An 18976-nucleotide genomic window follows, 5' to 3' on the forward strand; every position below is an offset into this window, starting at 1 on the left:
ATGCTGCTCTGCCTCTGTATCTATTTTTGTTCATCAGTTTATAATGGTCTTTATTATCCATAAATGAGTGAGATCATGTGGTATTTTTCTTTCATTGACTGGCTTATTTCACTTAGCATAATGCTCTCCAGTTCCATCCATGCTGTTGCAAATGGTAAGAATTCCTTCTTTTTTATAGCAGTATAGTATTCCACTGTGTAGCTATACCACAGTTTTCTAATCCATTCATATAAGCATAACCAATGGACACAAGACACTGGGGGGTACGGGAGGCTAGGGGAGGGTCAAGGGGAGAAAAAAAAGGAGACATATATAATACTCTTTGTAATACTTTAAGCAATAAAACAATTAAAAAAACACATGAGTGTCCTGAATCGACCAGGTCAAGCATTGTGTATGCAGGTTTTGCAGAGGATGAGGAATTGCTAGACATCTGTTGATCATTCTTTACGACCGATTGGTTGTAAGCATTGCAGTATGTGTGCAGAATTCCACATATTAGGTGTGTTGATGATAATGTTGAGTTTAAAAAAAAAATAGGTGGATTCAAATTTATAAATTAAAAAAATGACTCACTTTGTTTCAGCAAATCTAAGATGCCATTGATTGTGAGACATGCCATTATTTACATAGCACCAAGGAAAAAACCCCACTGCCACCAAGCTGTGGAAAGGCATTCCTTAAAATATGCCTTGAAAAAAAAAATATATGCCTTGAGATGTCTTAGAATCAGTGAAATTTTAGCCACAATCTTGCCTTTTTTTCCATAGAGTCTGACAATAAGATTTTAACTGTGTTGTTCAGTTCTCAGGTTTCCTCTACCAGGCCCATTGACAGCATTTGGCACCTTCATCCCCTGCTTCCTAAACCCTTTCTTCCTTTGGCCTGCAGGACACTGCATCCTCCTGGTTCTCTCAACTCTCTGGCTGTTGTATTCCTTCTTCATCTTCTTGGCTGGCTCTTCTTTAATCCAGCATCTAAGCCAGTGGTTCTCAACCTTCTGGCCCTTTAAATACAGTTCCTCATGTTGTGACACAACCATAAAATTATTTTCATCGCTATTTCATAACTGTAATGTTGCTACTGTTATGAATCATAATGTAAATATCTGATATGCAGGATGGTCTTAGGCGACCCCCGTGAAAGGGTCGTTCGACCGCCAAAGGGGTCGCGACCCACAGGTTGAGAACCGCTGATAAGCAGTGGAGAGCCCCAGGGCTCAGGACATGCAAACATCCTCTTTCTTGCCTGCCTGACAGACCCAGATGTCTAACAGGCACCTCACTCTTTTTATTTTTTTAAATCATTTTTTATTTTCAATTACAGTTGACGTACATCATTATATTAGTTTCAGGTGTACACCCCAGTGACCAGACATTACATAACTTAATAAATGGTCACTCCAATAAGTCTTGCACCCATCCAATGCCACTCTTAGTTATTAGAATATTATCAACTATATTTCCTATGCTGCATTTTATATCCCCCATGACTATTCTATAACAACTAATTTGTACTTCTTAATCCCTTCACCTTTTTCACCCATTCCCCCAACCTCTGGCAACCAACAAAAAGTTCTCTGTGTTTATAAGTCTGTTTCTGTTCTGCTACTTCATTTTGTTTGTAGACTCAATTGTTGATAGATATGTATTTATTGCCATTTTATTGTTCATATTTTTTATCTTCTTCTTAAAGAAGACCCTTTAACATCTATATTATAAATCTATATTATAAAAGGCCAGTGGCCATAATGCTGTAACGTCATAACAACCAAACGACCGGTCACCAGGAGGTGCATTGATGGGTCTCGTGGTTCGGTGGGTCTGGGGTCTTACGCTGGGCCTCTAGTTTCATATAATAATGGTTTGGTGGTGGTGAAAGCCTATAGTTTTTTCTTGTCTTGGAAGCTCTTTATCTGTCCATCAATTCTAAATGGTAGCTTTGCAGGATAAAGTAATCTTGGTTGTAGGTCCTTGCTTTTCACCACTTTGAATATTTCTTACCACTCCCTTCTGGCCTGAAAAGTTTCTTTTGAGAAATCAGCTGACAGTCTTATGGGAGCTCCCTTGTAGGTAGCTAACTGCTTTTTTTTTTTTTTTTTGCTCTTTTTAAGGTTCGCTGTTTGTCTTTAACCTTTTGCATACATACAGATGTTGACCATCTCCTATCGTTTCCATTCCCACCACTCTGGCCCAAGCCACTATCATCTCCCTTCTGAATCATTGCGATGGCCTCTGAATGGTTGCCCCACTTCTGCCTGTGCCCCTTTAGTTTATTTTTGACACAATAGCCAGAATGATCCTGTTCAAATGCCATTCTCTATTCAAAATCTCCAGTGAGTTTTATTGCATCCAGAGTTGCAGCCTTGATGGCCCAATGCAATCTATACTCCTCCACCATTTATCTCTCAGCCTGACTCCCACTCTTTTCTTCCTGGCTCACTGGCTCCAGCCTACTTCTCCTGTTCATGCCAACATCCTTCCATCCTTCGCATCTGCTGCTCCCTCTTTCTGGATATCCCTTCTCCCAGATATCAGCATGGCTTCCTCCCTTTCCTCCTTTAACTCTTGATTGGAATGCTCAACGTCAGTGAGGCCTTCTCTTAGATATGGGGTAGAAGACCCTGTATCTAAAATTGAGCCCCGCCCCCTCCACCCTTTCCCCCCCTCTCAGTTTTTCTTCTTAGCACTCCTCACTAACACACTAAATATCTTAGTACCTATTTTCTTAATTCTTCCTGCTTCCCCCAATAGAATGCAGGCCTCATAAGGAAAGGGCTTTTCTGTGCTTTGTCACAACAAAGTGCTTCGATTAGTGTCTGGTGCAAAGCAAGAGCTCACTACACTTTTGTTGACTGAACAGCTTCAAACACTGACGAAGATGAGTTTTGTGTATTTTATTTTCCCCGGTGGAATGAAATAAAGTATAATTCTTTTTTTTTCACAGCCTTGGTGATACCTATTTCTTCCATCTGGAAAATTGTCTGCTATTTTGATAGTTTGCCATTGGTAAACATTCTGTCCATTAACCTCCTGAGACCTCTGCACAGTGGTTTTTAGTATCTCCTGAGATTCATCAGAGCTTACACTTATTGTCCATTAAACCTTCAACAAGATAGAGATTAATTTTGCTTCAGAAAGCACCTGTTGGGTTTAAAATGAAATCTAAACATTCTCTTCAACTTTTGTACCTCCGCTAGGAAAGCAGTGTTTTTTTAACTCAGGGCAAACCAGTTCCTAGTGTGCTGCATTGGGAGTGATCCCTGTTGCTCTACCATGTTTGAATCATCCTATGATATGCTGGTTACTACAACAACGCATCTACATGTGAGATTGTTGCTTGTGGGAGCACTTACTTTGTTATGAGGCCAGACAGACAATGGCCTGGGTGGCTCATCTCTGCAGGGGCATTTCGGTGCAGTGGGAGAACCCAGGAGAACTCTGCTCCTGCCGAGCTCTGTTCCTGTCATGGACGCAGTGGCCCACCCTCAGTGGGAAGAGGGCACCAGCAGAGGGAGAGGTTGTTGCACAAGAACTGGATTCCTGTGCCAGGAAGCTCAGGTTCCACCAATTGGTGACCACTCTGTGGGCCTTTCTTGTCATTATTCTAGAGACTAGAGACCTGGCAGAGCCACACAGCAAAGGTGTGATGGTATGTGGCTGCTCAGGTACTTAATGGCTTTCTATAGAGGCTAATGAGATGGTAAATGGTGGGGGCTTTCAGGGAAGAGTGGAGGAACGACAAAAAAGGATCTCATTCATTCATTCAAAGATGTTCATTGTACTTCTATCATGTGCTAGGCTCTGGGGATAACTAATCAAAGGAGGTCCTGGGATAGCTAATCAAAGGAGATGTGGGGCAAAAAGTAGTCAGAAAATTACCATTGTACAGAAAGAACATGGATTCTAAGAATGCTAAAGCCAGGCTTCTAAACAAGTTATGGAAGGAGTCCAGGCCTATACATCAGTCTGTACTTTGCCAGGAGTGATAGGCTTGCTCAAGTGGCCCTGGCCATGGGTATTTTTGCCTTGTGAATTTTAAGACACAAGTAGAGAAAAGATCATGAACTTTGCCATCACGAGATATGGTTTCAAACTCCATGACCTTGGGCAAATGACAACCTCTAAGATTTTAGTGTCCACAGGCTTTTATTCAAATTTCCAAACATGACCTATGTTGTTTTGTACGTATGTTGTGTCCATCTTTGCCCTTGGCGCTGTAATTGGTAAGTCTGAGGTCACAGCGCATGCCAATGAACAGCATGTGTGCGAGGGGTGGGGGTCAGGGTGGTAAGTAAAATGGCAGTAGTCTTGAGCTCATGTCTTCTGATACACAGGTGTGTGTGTGTGTGTGTGTGTGTGTGTGTGTGCGCGCGCGCATGCAGATAAACAGCACAGGGAGTACTGTGGTGTTGTTTGCACTCAGAGGAGTTTGTTCATTAATTACCTCCATGGGAATTTTCTCATTATTTGTCCCTCTACCGCTTTCCAGAAGAATAATGAGAACTGACATTACATTTAATAAGTTGGGAGATGTAGTGGGAATGCTTTCATCTCTTAAGGTTAGACGATGAGCATTTGGTACCATGAAAAGGCTTATACACATATTCATTTTCTTCATGCACCCTTTCTGTGCAGAGCCGGGTCACACAGCCTGGAGACCAGAGTGCTGCATTGTGGGTTAGATGGCCTTTGTTCCCTCTGGCTCTGTCAGCACTGTCCTTCATACCTCGTCCAGGGAAGGCTTTAATATGGGCTCTTAATAATGGCACTCATTGCAGATATTTGTCTCCAGGAAAGAGCTTTAATATCTTCTCTGATTATAAAGGTCCATTCAGGTTTGTATAAAAAGAGGAGGAACCCTTTTTTGCATAATGTAGCTCACGTTGAGCTTAAAAAGGAAAGAGCTTCAAATTAGGGTTGTCACCCAGATAGTATCTAATTCAGGGTTTTATAAGGCACTGGAAAATGCCATCTCTTCCGTAATTACCCAGTTGATCACCTCATGCCTTTCTCATGGTGGGTCTGGGCAGTGTCAGCAGCGTGTACTGTTGCGATGGCCTGTATGTGGCAGGGGCAGCGGCAGCATTTTTGCTTTCACGTTTGCCTTTCTGTGGATGATGCCCCTCCTTTGCAGTGGTGCCCCCTTTCACGCAGGCTAGTGAGGTTTCGAAAAGCCCAGGAAGCCAGAATTCTGGTGCGTGGCTTCATTGTTCAGCTCTTATGATCTGGTATTAAAGCCTTTGTCTATGTAGAACTCCTCCCACCTTTTAGGTACATTGCCCTGTGAGACTTGCCCATGCAGAAATGGAGGGGATGGGGGAAGGAGAACCAGTGTGCAGTGAGGTGCTGTGCTTGATGGTTTTTATACTGGATTCCATAAATATCCTACCCACCCTATGAGATAAGAGGTGTTATTTTCATTTTACTGTTGTGGACACTGAAACCTTAGAGGTTGTCATTTGCCCAAGGTCATGAAGTTTGAAACCATATCTTGTGATGGCAAAGTTCATGATCTTTTCTCTACTTGCGTCTTAAAATTCACAAGGCATTTACCCATGGCCAGGGCCACCTGAGCAAGCCTATCACTCCTGGCGAAGTACAGACTGATGTATAGACCTGGACTCCTTCCGTAACTTGTTTAGAAACTTCAGCGATTCCCAGTGTTCCAGGACCCGACATCATAGAAAAAGCAAAGTTAAGCTTCATTCCTCTGTCTCATAGCACTTACTTCAGTGGGTTGACGGTTTTACTGCTTTTCAACCTAAGAAAAAAGAGACTTTGGAATCACATTTAGCTAAACAAATCAGGTCAGTTCAACACATTGACGGTCTCATGTCTAGATGAAAACTCTTAGAACTCTGATGGGACAGATGATCAAACAGAAAGTTGGTCTCTATTTCATTTACTATTATTTCACATTGAGGTTAGTAATTGGGGTGGAAACTTCCATTGTATGTGTGTGTGTGTGTGGTGTGTGTGTGTGTGTGCACGCATGATTTCTTCTAACAAAATATTATTGAAGTTGTTATGCCATTTGCTAGTCTAGATCTCTTTAACTTTGATATAGTTTCAGGCGTTGGTGAACTATAGCACCTGCCATATCCATCCCACTACTAGTTTTTGTAAATAACGTTTTAATTAGAACACAGCCACACTCATTTGTATTGTCTAGGGCTGTTCTCACGTTAGCAACTGAGTTGAATTGGGACAGAGATCATATAGTTCTCAAAGTCTAAAATATTTACTGTTGCCCTTTACAGAAAAAGTTTACTGACTTCTTCTTTTAGATTACTATAGTTTTATAGTCAAGAAATACACTTGCTAGTCCCAGAGAAAATGTTCCCAGCATCTGCTTCATCAGTAATAATAGGCCAGGAAGAAGCACATGCACCATGGCCAGCCCTGAGTGCATTCATAGGTTGATTAGATGGCCATGCCCTAGGCCAGTGATGGCGAACCTATGACACGCGTGTCAGAGGTGACACGTGAACTCATTTTTTTGGTTGATTTTTCTTTGTTAAATGGCATTTAAATATATAAAATAAATATCAAAAATATAAGTCTTTGTTTTACTATGGTTGCAAATATCAAAAAATTTCTATATGTGACAGGGCACCAGAGTTAAGTTAGGGTTTTTCAAAATGCTGACACACCGAGCTCAAAAGGTTCACCATCACTGCCCTAGAACATAATCCCAGTGAATAGTAATGCTCCTCTACAACACTACATTCCCTATTCACCACAATAGAGGTACCACTAACTAGTTGAGTGACCTTGAACTAAACACTAACCTTTCTATATGAGGTTCCTCATCAATAGTATGTGTATGTATAAGTAAAAAAAATACACGTCATATAAGTGTGTTATATATACAGTTTTAAAGGGAATAATAAATAAACATCAAATAAAGTAACAAAAAAAGGACCCATTTTCTCCCCACCCAGCTTAGAAAATAGAACCTTGTGAATAGCTTTTTAAGTGCCTTCTGTGCACCTACCTGGTAACATTCCCCTCCCTCCATCCCTCCAGAGATAACTGTCTCAATTTCGTTTTATCATCCCACTGCTTTTCTCTATAGCTGTATTTAGTTTTGCCTAAAACTTTTTCTAAAGAAAGAACACTTTCAAAGTCCATCACATTTTGTGTTTCATTGATGTTACTACATTTTCATGGTGATAAACTCTTTCTGTTTTAAAAGTTCCTAAAGGGCTCTCGGTCCAGCAAACACAGTAGTAACACACAGTGGCTGCTCAATAAATACTCCTGAGATACTCGGCAGACTTTTCTTTTCTCTTTGGTAGTAAGGTGCATCGGACTCATGGGCTAGTTCAGGCTGGTCTCCCTTCACCTGCTGAGGTTGAGTGATTGCGTGTTATGATAAAAGGCTGGTATCTCCAGAGGGAGCCACTGTCTCTGCCATCGTTAGATTTATCAACTCCCACAATGGGAGGGGGCAGTGGTGTAGACTTGCTGACCCAGGCCAGTTCACTTGTGCGTTGGCTCCATGTTTTCATAGTAAAAGAATAAGATGATCTATCCTTTGTGTTTTTCTTTTTTTCCTTTATTTTGTGGCTGAAAAAAAAAGTACAAATACTGGGTTTTGGAATAAGGAACTGTTATTAAACTTAAGCCTTTTCAACTCTGTAATTACTCTATAAAGGCAGTGTATTTGCATCAGAAATGCATTTAGTCTTAAGTTATAGTGCCTAGTAGTATATGGGGCATTTATAATGATGGGGTATTCCAAAAATAAATCAACTCTATAGAAAATGCTAATCAGCTCATCCCCAGGGACCACAGTGACTATCTCCGTTGTACAAATGAGGAAGTGGACATGACAGTTAGTGGTTTGCCCAAAGCCACACTGTCATGGGCATTATGAAGATTTAAGCAATGGACCCACATACAAGAAAACAGTCATGTTTTCATGTCGGACACGGTGGACCATAGTCAAACTGACCTAAATTAAGATTCAGGGACTAATAAGCCTTTTGGTGTTTGGCACAATCTGCCACATCAACCGCAGAGAGCTGCCTTACTCCGCACTGGTACCTGTGGGGTTTTTTTTTTTGAGGATTCTGTTTGCTTGAAATTGAAAGCTCTGTATCTGGCTCAACATTGCTGTGAAAACTGAAAAGCAACCGGTTCAAGTATAGTTTACACTGCCAAAGAAAACAGGGTGAGAAGTACAGTAATGTCTCAATTTGTGGCATTCTACTTTTACAGTTGACAAGAAAGCGGCCTCTGCCATGAACTTTTTTTTCGAAAATCATTTTCAGGAGGTTGATTGAGGGTGTGTATTCAGTCTTCTAAACCGTGTGCCTCAGTAGGATTGCATGGCAGAGGGAGGATTGATATGGGGGAACCACAAAGCCCTCCATTTTCAAAGAAGCTTCTGGAATTAGTATTGATTTTTTTCTTAAGCAAAAATTGATAGCTCAGTTTATAAACATTTCCTCCCAACAACTGATTGGAGCAAAACATTTTGGTTTTTTTCTTGGTTAACCTCTAATTAATTGAAAAAGCCAATTAACCCTAACAGGAAGCTCCTTGATTCTCCTCTTTGCCTTTCTTCACTAGACTTCACTTGGGAACGGGACCCCATTTTGTTTATTGAGTAGCAAATGTTTTTTTAATATATTTTTTATTGTTGATAGTATTACAGATATCTCCCATTTCCCTCCCCCCTTTCCCTCTTCCTCTTAGGCCCTATCCGCCCCCATCCCCGTTCCCTCCCCTCCCCTCTCCTCCCGCCCCAGGTCTTCACTACCCTATTGCCCATGTCCATGGGCTATGCCTATAAGTAAATAAGCTCTTTGGTTTACTTCTCCTTGTCCCCCCACCCCCACATCGAGGTGTGTCAGTCTCTATAAGTAAATAAGCTCTTTGGTTTACTTCTTCTTGTCCCCCCACCCCCACATCGAGGTGTGTCAGTCTGTTCCATGCCTCCATGCTTCAGGTCTTATTTTGTTGGTCAACAAATTTTGTTCATTAGATTCCACAAATAAGTGAGATCATGTGATATTTGTCTTTCTCAGATTGGCTTATTTCACTTAGCATAATATTTTCCAGGTCTATCCATGCTGTCCCAAAGCTGATTAGTACATGTTTCTAAGGCATTACTAACCAAAATAGCTCTCGTATCAGGGTGTGTGAATATAGCCTCATTGGAATACATAGTATTAACTCAGAGAACTCACCCACCTGTTGGGTAAACTACCAGAGCCCTTACTGTGAGGTTGCATACACACCCGTGTATAAATTTGGGCAAAGCTGTTATGCAATTGCAGGGGGAAGGTTCCATAAAGAGGAAGACACCAGAGCATGCTACTCAGGGAAAGCTGCATCGCACAGAGGGTCGGTGCCAACAGCCTATCCTGAGTTTGTAGATTCTGAGATTTGATTTTGGCATTTCATCCTGTATTTCATCAAATGTGGGCACTGCAGACCCACACTGACTGAGTTTCTAAGTGGCTGATAAATCAGAATGACAATTTATAACATTATCCAATAAACCGGGCTCAGTACCCAACCTAATATTGTAATATTGGGCAAATTGCATAATTTTTCTAAGTGTTTTTTTTTTTCTTACCTGTAGAATTGGAATGTTAATGCTTTATAAAGATGTTCAGTGAGCTAATGGCTAATGTCTTACTGTACTGCCTGGAAGATAATTGCTATTGTTATTATAGTGTCATTTTGGCTGTTGTCTTCATTATAGCTGCAAGTCAACTTAGGAGACTGAATAATAGATCAGAACATTGCTTCTTGAGCATCAATTAGAGCACAAGAAGTGAGAAGTTCTTAAGGAGTGTCCCCATTGGGCTGGAACAGCTGGGTGCATAGTCAGCTGACATAGTGGACGCCGTTGCCAGAAGCTGAGCACCCTTTACCCACACAGTGCTGGAGGAGCTCCACTGCAGTTTTCATCTATGGCTTATCTTTTTCTAGATTTCTTGAAAAAGTCACCACTTTTTTAGTCTGGGAGCCGCTAATCTATTTGGTTCTGGTTGTTTTTAGCAGTAACAAAGGAACCACTCTGATGACTTTGTTTGGGTTTGCCTTTCAAAACATCTTCTAGGGGCGATTTATTGTACTTTCAAGATTGCTCCTTCTTCTGGTTCCACATTTAGGAATTGAAATTTGCAGGAGAGTACCTACCTGGTCCCCAGGATGGGCTGCGAGTGTCAAGTGCTTATAGTAGGCAATGCATTCCTTTGGCATATAGCAATAAGCATGCTTCTTTTATTATTATTTTTAAAAAGTACATATATTTTTATTGATTTCAGAGAGGAAGGGAGAGAGAGATAGAAACATAAATGATGAGAGAGAAACATTAACATCGATTAACTGCCTCCTGCATGGCCCGGATTGGGATGGAGCCAGCAACCCGGGCTTGTGCTCAGACTGGGAATCAAACTGTGACCTGCTGGTTCATAGGTCCACCCTCAGCCCCTGAGTCACACCGGCTGGGCAAGCATGCTTCTTTTAGGTCATTAAAACAGAGCAGCCTTATATAAAGCCCTTCCCTCACATGCTTTTATTATAATTGTTATTATTTTTTTATTTTATCTCTGGAATAGGTATTGACATCCTGAAGCTGGTGGCAGCCCAAGTGGGAAGCCAGTGGAAGGACATCTATCAGTTCCTGTGCAATGCCAGCGAGAGGGAGGTGGCCGCTTTCTCCAACGGCTACGCGGCGGACCATGAGCGGGCCTACGCGGCCCTGCAGCACTGGACCATCCGCGGCTCCGAGGCCAGCCTCGCGCAGCTCATCAGTGCCCTGCGCCAGTACCGGCGCAACGACGTGGTAGAGAAGATCCGTGGACTCATGGAAGATACCACCCAGGTAATGTATCCAGGCTCTTCTGTCTTCCCCACTCACCTTTTGGTTCCAGTGCTTCACATTTTGCTAGGAATATGTAATAAGGAAAAATACCTGATATTAGGTGTTTAGGTATATATGTAAACACACACACACACACCCCCCCTACACACCCTCTAGGTCACTGGTTCTCTCTTTTTTAAAAAAATATTTTTATTGATTTCAGAGAGGAAGGGAGAGATAGAAATAGCAATGATGAGAGAATCATTGATCGGCTGCCTCCTCCATGCCCCACACAGGGGATGGAGCCCCAGACCTGGGCATGTGCCTTGACGGGGACTTGAACCATGACCTTCTGGTTCATAGGACGATGCTCAACCACTGAGCCACGCTGGCCTGGCTAGGGATTTGTTCTCAATGGGTGTTCATGAGACTCATCTGGACATCTTTTTAAAAATTCTGGTACTTTGGTCCCACTGTAGACCAGTCAAGTCAGAATCTCTACGGGGAACTAGGAATTGGCATTTTTCAAAGTCTCCAAATGATTTTTTTTTAAGCATCTTTTTTTTAAAGAATTTTTTATTTTTATTTTTTTAAAAATATATTTTATTGATTTTTTACAGAGAGGAAGGGAGAGGGATAGACAGTTAGAAACATCGATCAGCTGCCTCCTGCACCCTCCCTACTGGGGATGTGCCCGCAACCAAGGTACATGCCCTTGACCGGAATCAAACCCGGGACCCTTGAGTCCGCAGGCTGATGCTCTATCCACTGAGCCAAACCGGTTAGGGCACTCTCCAAGTGATTTTAATGTGCAGTTAAGAATCATTGTCTTTGGGGTAGGTTCTAACGTCAGACTGTGCAGCGGGTCTCCTTCTTGAAAACTTATGTGATGTGGCTCAGCTTACCCCCTGAGCATGCTGGTGGTGCTGGCAGCAGTCAGTAACACGATTCATCTTCCTCCTTGAGCTTGTTCAAGTCCCCAAATCAGATGGGAATGGAGGGGACCCAGGAGTGTGACTTACTTATAGTCTCTGAGCCCTTGGGGGCCAATGCCCTGCATTTGAATCCTGGCTGTGATAGGTAGTAGCTGGGTGACCAAGGGTTAAGGACTTCAGCTTTCTCTGCTTCTGGTATCTCATTTGTAAGCCAACTTTGTAAGGTTGATTAAGACTAGAAATTAAGTACATAAAATGCCTGACGCATTGAAGGTGTTCTACAAATGGTAGTTATAACCATGATGTAAATCATTTTACTTAGCCTTTCCTATTCATAATGTGCTTCCCTGAAAGGCCATGAATCAAGTACAAATGTGGGTATTGATTTATAGTCCTCACAGACTTCGATTAAAGTTTTGGAGCATACTCCCAAAGTAAGAAAAAATGCTGCCATGGAGACTTGCTAAAACCCACTTAAAATGTAAAAGGCCATTCTGCCTGCAGTATTTTCTAGTGGTCCAGACTTATTACCTGAAAGAGCTAGTGAATTAACTCTAATTCACTATTTTTCTGCACTAAATTTTATATATCAAGGGGCTCCCTTTTATATATTTAAGAATTGCAAATGCTTTTTATCTTTTCTTACCAATAGTCATCAGGTGGATCTTTTATCTAAGTGATTAGATAGACATTTGTAGCTGCTAATTGACTCTGAAGGTGGTCTTTAAAACTCCTGGCATATTTTTAACTTCTTTGAAATGTGGAATTTTGGAAAAAACTAATTCCTAATAGATGTAGTGTTAAACATTCAAAGGCACACAGCAGTGTCTCGTGACTTTCTGAGGAATGATCTCAATATGCGTGGCCCACAACTAAAACTGGGCTTTAAGCAGCTGGATTTGGGGAAAGCAAAGGGAGGTGTTAAATATCCAATTCAAGAAAACAGCTTTGGTGAATGGAATGGAGGGAATCCAGAGGCGGATATTATTATGTTTCCTTGGAGTGTTGGCTTTAAGGAAGCACTGGCAGGGCACAGGGTAGGTTCTAAGGTCCTTGAGGAAGGCTTTAGATAAGCGGTTCTCAACCTGTGGGTCGCGACCCCTTTGGGGTTCGAACGACCCTTTCACAGGGGTCGCCTAAGACCATCGGAAGACACATATATAATTACATATTGTTTTTGTGATTAATCACTAGGCTTTAATTATGTTTAATTTGTAACAATGAAATTGGGGGTCACCACAACATGAGGAACTGTATTAAAGGGTCGCGGCATTAGGAAGGTTGAGAACCACTGCTTTAGATACTTCAGAATAAGTCACATTGTCTCCTTGATGATGCCTACAAGAAAGATAAAATGCAGTGGATGCCATGTTAGGACAGGCTAAGTGCAATATTGAATAAGGTAGAAAGATGATCGTGATATATTGTTAAGGGAAAAGGAGGTTACTGAACTGCGTTTTGTATTTCTCATTAGAAAAAGCAAATGTGAGCATGGGGATATATAAAAAAAGGAAAATGAAAATGCATAAAAATGTTAATGTTGTTATTGAACCTAGATGGTAGACTTAGAAGTGATTTTCTTCTTTTTAAATCATTTGCTATAATGAGGAAGATTACTTTTGTGATTTTAAATATTTTTTAGAATGACAGCTGAAAGGGCACAAGAGAAAGGATAGGTAGGGCTTGCTTTACTGTGCTAAATTGAGAGAGGGATCATCCTCATTTTAATTTAGGGAGAGCAGTGATTTAGGTGACAGTCAATTCTTCCTTATTAGGACTGCCTGAGGTTTGTGATGTTGGGTCAGATTTGCCAAAAGCTTATTAAAACTTGCTTCATTTTTGGTTTCTGCAAATCCATTTCATTTCTCTGTGTACACTCAACAATCACTTAGAATTTGGACCTCGTCTTTGGGGTACTATTTTAGGGGTGGTAGTAGTGATGATGCTAGGGTATTGACTATCACTAGTGACTTTTTTATGTTTCACTGATGATTCCATTGAGGTCCATAGCAGTTTAGTGAGCACCTATTTCATTCTAGCACTGACATAACTGCTAGGAACAGTGGGCCCAAAGTCTCCATGCAAGAGAATGCATATCAAGGAGGGTGGTTCATAAGAAAAGCCACTGCATCAATGAATAAGCAGAACAGTCCCAAGTACCAAACTCTTGCACCTTTTAGTTCTTTTTTTTTGCTCTATTTCCTCTATAGTACAAAAAAAAATCTCATATCTATTTTTTGTTATTTATTTTCTATGAAACAGTGGCATCAAAGCATCTTACAGCTTTCTTTTTGGTGCTAGGATAGCCTATGTGTTATGATGGCGGCTGAGAAGGCAATATTATGCTTCTTGTTCCATATTTTAATAATGCCCATCATTGTCCTGCAGCATTCTGGACTCTAATTTAATAGCTAACGAGCATGGGTTTCTGGCTGCCAGATCTTACTAACTGCACACTATGTAACTGTAGGCTCATAGTTTACCTCTGAGATCTGTCAGAGTCAAACAAGGAATCAGAACCCTGGGGGCATAATTGAGACTGATTCTTCCCATCTTATGATGGATTTGTATTCTTTGCGTATTGTGGTGCTGCTGGGGATTTGAGACTTTGCCCCAGGAGCTAATGGCCTCTTAATGTGTAAAAACTACTGCGTGTGTATGTGCGCTTAAAAATGGTTAATGTTTGTTCCTATTCATGAGGTACCTCTGTTATGTTCCACTGAAAGGATCAGCCCCAGTGTGCTTTTCAGTGATTTCTGTCCAGAACAGCTGGCTCATTGTTAACCATGGTAGCCTATTAGCCATTCTTAAATTAAACACATTCAGAGCCTAACTTTTTCATTAAAAAAATTTTTTTATACTCAAAAATTATATAGTAAAATTCACTTTTTGGTGTACTGTTCTTTGAGTTCTCTCTCTTTATTTTTATACCTGTTTTTTTTCTTTTGAAGCAGTTTTAGGTTTTAATAAAAATTGAGGAGGTACAGAGATTTCCCACACATTCATAGACTCCTCCATTATCAATATTACTCACCAGAATGACTTTTTTTTTTTTTTCACCAAAGATGAACCTACATTGACACATTATAATCATCCAAACCCATAGTTTACCTTAGGGTTCGTTCTTGGTATTGTGCATTCTGTGGGTTTGGACAAGTGTATAATGACATATATTCATCATTATAATATACAGAATATTTTTACTGCCCCCCAAATCCTCTATGCTCTGCCTATTTATATCTTTCCCCCACCCCACTCCCATCAACCCCTAATCTTTTTACTGTCTCCATAGTTTTGCCTTTTTCAGAATGACCTATACTTGGAATCATACAGTCTGTAGCCTTTTCAGATTGGCTTCTTGTACTTAGTAACATGCATCTAAGTTTCCTCCATGTCTTTTCATGACTTGGTAGCTCATTTGTTTTTAGCACTGAATAATATTTCACTGTCTGGATGTACCACACTTAACCATTCACCCACTTCACTCTTTTTCTTGGGTATGAGATGCATTTTTATGTACCCTCTTCTTTAAACATCTAAAGTGAACCCAGCCTTTCAGAATTATATTGACTCTTCCCTTTCTAGGACAGAAGCATTTAGAAGCAACAGCAAAGCAGTGGGACAATCATGGGAAGTTACTGGGACTTGGCCAAAGCTATCTATTTTTTTTAAAACATTTTTTTATTGTTTTATGTTTTTAAATATATATATATATATATTATTGATTCAGAGAGGAAGGGAGAGGGAAAGAGAGATAGAAACATCAACGATGAGAGAGAATCATTGATTGTTGACCAGCGCTCTTTAAAAAACAAAATGAAACAAAAACCTAGCACAACGTTCCAAATTGTATATTATCTTTTTTCCCTATCCGTTTACTTTGATTTTTTTCTGTAGCTTTATTTAAAGAAAGTCTTTTGTAAGTAGCATATTTGTAAGGTTTTTTAAAATCTAGTCTGACAGTGTCTGTCATTTAATTAGGGGATTTCAGTGTGGTTATATTTTTAATGTAATTACTCATATTTGGGTTTACATCTGCTCTCGTATTATTTGTTTTATATTTGTCCACCTCTTTCTTGTCTTCTTTTGGGTTAATCAAGTATTTTTTGTTATTCCACTTTTTCTCTTCTGGTAGCTTGTCAGTTACACATTTTTTACTTTACTCTGTGCGGATACCATGGAGATTACAACATGAAGACTTCAATTATGAGAGATATTTTATAAATGTGCACTTCTTACTGTTTCCAAACAGTATAACAGCCTCAGAAGACTTTAGTCCTGTTTAGTCTTTCTTGCATTATGTGTTTGTTGTTTTTTTTGTCATGAATTTTAACGCTGCACATTTCTTAACCCCAAAACACATATTTATTATGGTTTCATGTTGATTTACCTGCAGATAAATATTTTCTGCGGTTCTTCATTTCTCCCTGCAGCTTCTACCTGCCATCATTCGTCTTTGGCCTACAGGATACTTCCTGCAGGTTCCCAGCAATAAGTTGCATGATTTGCCCGTTGTCTTTGAAGGATAGTTGCAAAATAGAATTGAAGCTTGACAGTTATTTTCCTTCAGTACTTGCATGCCTGGGTTTATGTTTTCCCTGCTGAACAGCAAAGGAGATGATGTGATTTTATTTTAAAATCTATATTACATAAGAAATGATGTGTGCAATATTATACCCGGCACTTTGGGCAATGCAAAGATGAATAAGTAAGACAGTCAGTGCCGTCAAGGGTAGTTTGTAGTTGATGGGAGAAATTTAGACAGACCTATATAATTTAAGGGAGTACATCCACAAGAGTGGGCGGAGGGAGTACTGGATGTACAACTAATCAGCCAGTAAGACTCCAGATCGCAACATCAGTGTGGAGGTGTGTGCCAGGTTAAATTCCTGTCTGGCAGCTTCTCACTTTATGGTAAATTCTTTGGTCTCTCTGCCTCAGTTTTTTCCTGAGAAAATGGGGACACGATTAGTGCCTGTCCTGTGAGCTTGTTGTGAGAATTAGGTATGACCCACAGTCAGCACTTACTGACTGTACTATTAATAGTTGCAGTTATTCCCAGGCCCTGGAGGTAAGAGCGATGGAGGAATGTTTTCTGACAGCTCCAACTCATACATGTAATAGATCCTTTAAATCCTGCCACGAGGGTCCCTTAGTGTCGGGTAGGGAGGTACTCCCAACTCCAAGGCTGCTTAAAGTGCATGGTGGAGTACAAGGGCGGCCATCTGGGTTCAGTACCCAAGGACTGGACATTCCAGCGCATGGTAAATATTTCTTTCTCCCTGGGTGAATGTTCCTAGGCCGGCAGGGATGTTTTCTCTAGTGGAGAAACAAAGGTGATGGTATGTGTGAAGATAACAGTCTGTGCTTCCAATAGCTGTCAGAAAAGGGAAACAAAATTAAGCAACTGAATGTCTGGGTTCCCTTTTATGCTTTTTTTTTTTTTTGAAACGTTGCATATGTAGATAGGCTTAATCAGTGCAACCCGCCCCCCTCCCCACCCCCCCCCCCCCCCAAAAAAAATACACACACACCTCGAAGAGGGTGAATTTGTTTGCATTTTTATTGATTCCGATTTTTCTGTTTAAAATGGGACTTCAAGTGTTATCAGAATTAAATGAGGTAATAGCCTGCTAAATTGTGGGATGTGGAAAAGTGAGGTATTAAAGTGATGAATAAGTGGGATTTGAATTCCAGCCTTCCTTTGTTGTTGCCTTTTGAAAAGGGGAAGAAGAAGGAATTTTGTGTACATTTAAAAATGATAATGTTAAAAGCAACCACAATAATTTAAAATACAGAGTGTTACCTTAGTTGTCTGCTTTGACCAGAGATTCACGAGTGTAAAGAATTGATCTTATCCCTTCTTCCGCCCTTCCATGAGGTTAGGTAGATAAAAGCCACACTGTAACTTAACAACGAATGGAACTGAAGTCAATGTTGTTGTTACTGACTTATATGTGGTAGAATGATTTGATTATTTCTAAGGGTATCTTATCCTTTCCAGAAACCACATGGAATACATCCCAGAGACAGAGCCCCCCCCCTTTCTCTTTCTCTCGACTACAGTAGACTCTTTGTTGGAGGCTGGGTGGCTTCGCTCTGTAAAATCAGCTGCGAGATTTACAGTGAGAAGAGCACTGGGCATGGTCTTGGCTTCTGCCGCAGAGGGAGCTACAGTTACTGGGCTTTGCTTACACCTGCAGGATGCAGCTGTCCTTACCCAAGACCTGCCCGAGACCAGCCACTCTCAGAAATGTACTGCAGTGAGGACGAGTTGAGGCAAATACCAGCTGTACACTGAACTGTTGGCTTCTTGGCTATTCCAGTTTGTCTTTGTTGTCACTTTGCCAGTTGGTCATCTCTTATAAAATAGGGATTGTTGTCCTAAGGCCTTAAGATGTTGGCTCAGCTTGCATGGATCTAGCCCCTGCCTTCTGTTGTGGGGCCATGTGAGGTCAGGTTACTTAATTTGTGGGGAACTTCTGGGGTGATGAGGAGACCTTATAAAAGGATTGCTGACACATAACAGGCCCAGGGACACTGAACGACGCTTGTGTGTAAGGTGGTCATTGTGCATAGAGAAGTGATGTCCGTGAATAAGCCTGTAGAGTTTGAATGACATTTCAGGCTGTACTACTTCTTATCATCTTTTAAGGTTTCATTTAGTTAGTCCACGACCTTTGGTCGAGCACCAGCTGGGGGCCTGGTACCATGTAAAGAAGAAAAGTGGGCCCTGCCTTTCACAGCTCGAGAGCCGAGATGGAGACACGTGTGCAAATGATTATAATTCAGTGGGATAAGCAAATGTTAAATAGAAGTGTGGGTGTAGGAGGACATATAAGATAGTATCAGAAAGCAGGAATACCCGCCCCCCCATAAGAAACAAGAGCAGGTATGCATTAGTTGATTTGAAAGTCATTAAAACAAACAGTGTTTTCAAGACTATATTTTGGTATTTTCCCCAAGACGTTCCCATCTGGTTTCTGCCTAGGGAGCCCCCGCTCCCTGCTTTTTCACACGAGGGGCTTCTCAAACCTTTGATTCTGCAAAGAACGTCTGATTTACTCAGAATCTTGGGGTTTTTTTTTTTGCTCAGTCGCAAGCTTTTCAGAAACCATTCACTGATCTGCGATATTAAAAGTACAGGAACAAGGTGCCACTTCATGTCGAGTGCTGGGTTTGCATTTTGAATCTCCAAGAACTAATGGAAG

General features: G+C 41.0%; 1 protein-coding gene across 1 annotated transcript in view; it reads left to right on the forward strand.

Annotated features, from left to right (window-relative positions):
- TNFRSF21 (tumor necrosis factor receptor superfamily, member 21) overlaps positions 1-18976 on the forward strand; it is a 64265-nt gene that overhangs the window by 29636 nt on the left and 15653 nt on the right. Inside the window, exon 5 of the mRNA XM_005860922.2 lies at positions 10586-10851. Coding sequence (XP_005860984.1) covers positions 10586-10851 — 266 coding nt within the window. The remainder of the gene's footprint in view (positions 1-10585; positions 10852-18976) is intronic.

The sequence above is a fragment of the Myotis brandtii genome, unplaced genomic scaffold, assembly GCF_000412655.1.
Source record: "Myotis brandtii unplaced genomic scaffold, ASM41265v1 scaffold143, whole genome shotgun sequence".
NCBI classification, from domain to species: Eukaryota; Metazoa; Chordata; class Mammalia; order Chiroptera; family Vespertilionidae; genus Myotis; species Myotis brandtii.